General features: G+C 33.1%; 1 protein-coding gene across 1 annotated transcript; it reads left to right on the top strand.

Moving 5' to 3' along the window:
- Nucleotides 1–5,389: 5,389 nt before the first annotated feature.
- Nucleotides 5,390–6,253, top strand: LOC108474528 (protein MAIN-LIKE 2-like). The gene is made up of 2 exons (XM_017776481.1): nucleotides 5,390–5,750; nucleotides 6,201–6,253. Exons 1-2 carry the CDS (start codon nucleotides 5,390–5,392, stop codon nucleotides 6,251–6,253), a joined length of 414 nt encoding a protein of 137 aa, XP_017631970.1.
- Nucleotides 6,254–6,526: the final 273 nt, after the last annotated feature.

Genomic DNA, 6,526 nt, shown 5'->3' with positions numbered 1-6,526 from the left:
TTTATAATTTAATCCAACCCAGTAAATGTTTTTCTATTTCTCAAAATAGACATTATTTATTAAATTAATTATAATTAATTAATTTTCTAATTAAATATTTTCTTAACCCAATTTTATTTCCTACTAAATCATGACAACTTTACAGTAAAAAAATATGAGAAAATATATTTAATTTCTATATTCAACGGATTTCATTATGACCAATTAATTTAATTCCATTTTTGAACTTCAATTAATTAATTAATAATTCAAAAACTATAAATTAATTCTCAGGTCAGTTCCACACGTAGGGAGAAAAACACATTAATTTCCAAATGTTTTCCATTTCTCTAACTTTATCATTTCTATTCATTTATGTTCATTTGATTCAATATGCAATTCATTTTTGGTTTCAATGAGCTAGATGAGGGACCAATTCGACATATGTGATTAAGGCTCAAATGATCAAATGAACCGAAATGGATAGAAATGGTGAAAATGGAGAAATAAGAAACATTTGGAAATAAATGTGGTTTTTTCCGAACTGAAAATGAAAAGAACTTGAAAATGAATTTATGGTTTTCGATTTAAAAAAAGTTCAAAAATGGAAATAAATCATTTCCTCATAGTGAACATATTAAATTAGAAAGAATCTATGAGAAAATATATTAAATATTTATACATTCAATATGTTCAATACTTAATAAAGTACGAGGGTCGGAAAACCCCTAAAACTTGTGCATAGTGACGTATGTAGCCTCATGAGTGTTAGTGCAAGAGGTGGTTACAAGTATTATATAACCTTTATTGATGACTATTCCAAAAATATGTATGTATAACTAATGCACCATAAGAGTGAAACATTTGATAAGCTCAAAGAGTTTTGTGCGAAAGTGGAAAAACAACTAGGTTTATCTATAATGGCACTTTGATCTGGTTGAGGTAGGGAATATTTATCTGAAGAGTTCTTAGGGTACCTTATAGAGAATGATATTCTATCCCAGTTAATCCCGTCGGGCACTCCACAACAAAATGGCGTGGCAAAAAAAAAAATTAAACGTTGTTAGACATGGTACGTTCGATGTTAAGTTATTCAAAGTTGTCAATCTCTTTTGGGGGGATATTCTGTATAAACGGCTTGCTAATTCTAAATGATGTGCCAGCTAAGGCAATATTCAAAAACCCCATATGAATTTTGGCATAGCAAGAATCCAAATCTTAACCATTTTAGGATTTGGGGATACCCAACCCACATATTGGAAAAATATGCGAGAAAGTTGGACTCATTGACAGAATTGTGCATGTTTGTAAGATATCCAAAGGGAATAAAGGGTGGTTTGTTTTATAACCCGAAAGAGTAAATTGTTATAAAGTCAACTCATGCTACTTTCTTTGAAGAAATTTACATGAATGACTTTAAACTTCAGAGTAAAAAGGTACTCAAGGAAATTTCAGGAAATATACAAAACCCTAGTGAAACGGTTCTAGAACCAACTCCTAATAATAGTTCTATTAACGATCAACAGCATAGGGTGCTTCCTCACAATGGGAGGGTCTCTCATAAGCCTAAGTTCTTCCAATCTGGCAGAAGTGTTTTTAACACTGAGTCTACTGAACAGAAAGATGATGACCCACTCACATATGATGAAACGATGCAAAATGTTGATTTCAAGCTCTGTGAAATAGCTATGAAAGCTGAGATGGACTCCATGTATTCCAATTCAGTGTGAGAACTTGTAGGCTTACTCGAAAGGATAAAATTCATATGGTGTAAGTGGATCTAAAAGAGGAAAAGAAATGCAGATGGAAAAATAGAAACTTATAAGGCCAAACTTGTAGAAAAAGATTATACTGAGAAAGGTATTGATTAATAAGAAACCTTCTCTCTAGTTTTCATCCTCAAGTCAATCCACATATTGTTATCCATTGCGGTGGCTCCCGATTACAAGAATTGAAAAATAGATGTCAAGACAATGTTTTTGAATGGATATCTTGAAAAAAGCATTTATATGATACAACCCATCAAATATATAGTGAAAGAAAATGAGTATAAAGTTTACAAACTACTTAGATCCATATATAAACTTAAGCAACCATCCCACTCATGGAATCAAAGATTTGAACAAGCGATTAAGACTTTTGGATTTGAGCAAAATGTAGATGAACCTTGTGTTTACAAATGTTTAGGGGATGGAAAGATGGTCTATCTCATTCTATATGTCGATGACATTCTACTAATTGGGAATGATGTAGGGACCTTTCGATTAAATTTAGTTAACCTAAGAGTTTAGCACGAAAGACTGAAGAGAAGCAAATTTTGTTCTAGGCATTCAAATCATAAGGGGTCAAAAGAACAAAATGATAGCACTGACTCAGGCTTCATACATAGACAAGATATTATAGCATTATTCAATAATCGATTCAAAGAAGAGAAATCAACCCTCTGTATCGGGATTTTATCTCTCTTTAAAGGACTGCCCTAAGACAGCAAAAGAAAGAGAGAACATGAAAATGGTTCCATATGCTTCGGCAGTAGGAAGTCTCATGTATGATATGCTATGCACATGCCTAGGTATCTATTTTGCAGTAGGGTTGGTGAGCCGATATCAGGCGAATCCAGGACCAAGACAATGGCAAGCAGTTAAGCATATACTCAAGTATTTACAGAGAATGATGGATTATCTACTTATGTAATTCAGATGAGATCTTACTCCTATCGAATATACTGATTCTAACTCAAACGTGTTAGTATTTAAGGAAATGGACATCAGGCTGTGTTTTGTCCTAGATGATGAGCCCATAATATGAACAAGTGTCAAGCAAGGTTGCACTACTAACTTCACTATAGAGGGTCGAATATGAGGTATGGAAAAGCTATGGCATTGTAACAGTGTGGATATGGCTAAGGATCAAAGAAACCACATAAGGAAAAAACACATTGATACAAAGTATCATAAGGTAGATAGTAGTGTTTGACAAAATAGTAGATATAGTCAAAGAACGAATATGAGGACAAACCCTGGGGATTTGTTTTGCCAATAATCTAGTCGCTAGAGAGCTCTTTGGGGAAACATATGAAAGGACATAAGAATGAGAAACATGACTCACTTACTTCACTAGGGCAAGTGGGAGACTATTGGATCTAGTGCCTTAGGTGTAATATTTTTGTTAATATACACTTTTCATTTTTTCGAAAAAATTGGTTAATAAAATAAATTTATTAATTAAATTAATACAGTTTGTATAAATTTTCCTCAAATAATTTTTGCATGCAAAGTAAAATGGAAGCAAATGTTGCTCATTGGTTATCTAATGTTTAACTAATACTAAGCAATATTACATGGTCAGATTGTAATACGTAAAGACAGCTTGTATTAGTAGACGAACCTAAACAGGTCCTTAGTCTAATCAGAAATAAGCAAATCGATTGAAAGACTAATATGTCATATATCAATTCTGACTGGGAAGATGTCTTGTCTTAGGCATTGGAGCGGATAACTCCTAAAAGATAGAGACATAAATGTGACTGACTAGATTGACAGTACATTTGGCAGGACCCAAATGGAATAGATCCTGAATCCATTTATGGATTTATTCACTTGTTACGTTCATAGTGTGACATACCTAAATCCTGAGTGGATGATGGATTATGTATGTGTGACTCATACACTTTGATGTAAGTAAAAGCTTAAGGTCGAATGGATAATGAAGCAAAAGCCGATACGTTCGCGGTACAACTTCTACAGTATGTAGCATAATTCAAAACAATGGAATTCATAGCCCGAGATATGGGTAAATAATATACTCTCATTTGCCATAGGTCATTTGTCTTTGTGATGAATGACTTTATTACTATTTTATAGTAATTAACTTTTCATGAATGAAGATGTAATGGTTGCCATGAGATAAAATAGGATCATATTGGGAAAACAGATATTATCTCGAAGAGATTAAGGATATCCTATGAGGGTAACACACTTATGACAAGGTCATTAGACGAGCACTGATTAAATTGCTTTCGTAATGATATGTTGTTGGGAAATGAGTTTATAATTAATAGGCAAAAAGTTGGAACTTAATTATAAATCATTTAAGCCTCAATTGAATATTTTCAATCGATCCTTCCGCTAGCTCGTTGAAACCATAAATGAATTGTAAGATGAATCAAAAAACAGAAATGGATAGAAATGATAAAGTTAGAGAAATGGGTTACATTAAAAAATGAATGTGGTTTTCTCACTAAGTATGAAAATGACTTGAGAATTAATTTATGATTTTTGAATTATTAATTAATTAATTGAAGCCCAAAAATGAATTTAAATTAATTGATCATTGTGAATCCAATTGAGTGTAGAAAAGTTAAATATATTTTCTCACATATTCTTTTATGGTAAAATTATCATGATTTTAATGAAATTGGAATTGGGTTGAGAAAATAATTTAATTGAGAAATTAATTTATTTAAATTAATTGAACAAATTATATTTAATTTGAGAAATAAAAAAACATGTGTTGGGTTGTAATAGTTATATTATTATTATTTAAATTATTTTTAACTTTTGTCATTTTGAATTTTGGGACCTATCTTTGTTCAATATTTGATGGCTATTTAGGCTAATTTACTAAAAAACACCCTTTTATAACTTTATTTACCGAAATGGGCCGATATTTTGATTATTTACCGAAAATGGCCATTTTCTTCAAAAGCACATCCACTTTAGCACGAAGTCAGAAGACGTGTCAGCAAAATGCATCCCTAGGGGAGCGTTTTGTCCACGTCAGCATAAAGTGCTTCCTTGAAGGCGCGCTTTGTGCTGACGTGGACAAAACACTCCCCGAGGGACACATTTTGACCTCCAATGGTCACTTGACCGTTTGAACTCCAACGATAAAAAAAACTATAAAAGGCCTCCCCCCTTTCATTTTTTCACACAATCTCACAATTCTCTCTAAATCCTCTCCAAATTCTCTCAAATTTCTCTAAGTTTTTGTCAAAGCTCTCTTTAATTTTTGCAAAAAAACTCTGTTTAAATTTTTTTTGAATTAGGTTTTTTTAAATCACAAAAATATTCGATCGTGTTAACAATGGCCGGAGAATTAATTTGTCTCGATAACAAACACATCTCTGTCAATCAAATGACAATGGTAAGTGATAAGTTTAATTAATTTTTGAATACTATTTAATTTTTTTTCATTTATGCAATTTTAATTAATTTTTATTTTATAATTTTTATAACAATTTGTAGGCCAGGTGTTGCAATGCTATATCCGTAATATGTCTGGTCCTCCATTGCCGTTGATAGAGAATTACCTGCGGGAAGCAGGTTTTTGGCACATGGCCATGATAGGCCAAGGGTGCAAGTAGGACCCAAAACTAATCAGTACATTGATAGAGAGGTAGAGACCCGAGATGCACACTTTCCATCTTCTATGCGGAGAGTATACTATTACTCTAGAAGACATGCAATTGCAATTGGGATTGCTGGTGGATGGGTACCCAGTCACTAGGTCCACTCAATCTACTGATTGGGGAGCCATATGCTACGAGCTTTTGGGTGCTATTCTGGATAATATTAACGAAGTTTGGATCAAGATGGGCTGGTTACGAGACACATTCCTGGATCCGAATAATGATTCAATTGAACTAAAAAGAATACGATATGCTCAGGCATACATTCTTGAAATGATTGGAGGTTATCTAATGCCAGACTTGTCAGGAAACCGCGTACATCTGAGATGGCTGCTGAAACTCATTGATTTTAGAGCAGCAGGTGAATTAAGTTGGGGGTCTACCATGTTAGCAACATTGTACCGGGAGATGTATGGGGCGACACGACCGAATAAAAGCCAAAATCAGAAGATCCTTATCACTACTGCAAACATGGGCACGGTTTCGCTTTCCATTTTTATGTCCTCGAGTAAACCACTCATATACATTCCCACTAATAACGAAGAAAATTTTATATTAGATTTTACAATTATTACATAGATTTAAAATATAATTGTATGCTAAAAAATTATTTAATTAGGTGGAACCATTCGGTGAGTTATGTTGGAATACCCACATCTCTTGAAGATATACGGCTTCTATTAGACCAACGGCCAGAAGCACAAGTAAGTATTAAATAAAATATATATACATAATAAAATAGTCGTTTTTTATTTAATATTTATTATTTAGTAATACATATATAACTAATATTTTTATCATGTTCATGTAGTTTCAATGGACACCACACAAGGATCCGATAATTCAGGCAGTAATTCCGGATGAATTTTTTCAAAATCTGAACATTTGGCATGTGAAAGTCCCATTGGTCAACTATGCTATCGTGGAGATGCACCAGTCAGATAGAGTATTGCAGTAATTTGGATTCTGACAACCGATTCTCGTGGCACCTGAGGTGCTCGATGATGAGCACAAAGTCGACTTACGACTATTGAATACGAATTGGTCGAGATACTGTCAGAATACATCAAAATGTGGAAAAATCAGTATGACTATATACCTATTCGGGAATCGATCATCGTTCCTGAGTTAGCATAT

The sequence above is a fragment of the Gossypium arboreum genome, chromosome 10 (genome assembly GCF_025698485.1).
Source record: "Gossypium arboreum isolate Shixiya-1 chromosome 10, ASM2569848v2, whole genome shotgun sequence".
NCBI lineage: Eukaryota > Viridiplantae > Streptophyta > Magnoliopsida > Malvales > Malvaceae > Gossypium > Gossypium arboreum.
The sequence above is the reverse complement of the archived record's forward strand: the minus strand, read 5'-3'. Positions and strand labels throughout refer to the sequence as shown.

Excerpts from the sequence above, each read along its gene's own strand:
- LOC108474528 (XM_017776481.1), top strand. The coding sequence starts at position 5,390 with ATGCACACTTTCCATCTTCTATGCGGAGAGTATACTATTACTCTAGAA. Across the intron at positions 5,751-6,200 it reads CATTGATTTTAGAGCAGCAG|TTTCAATGGACACCACACAA; the intron begins GTGAATTAAGTT and ends ATGTTCATGTAG.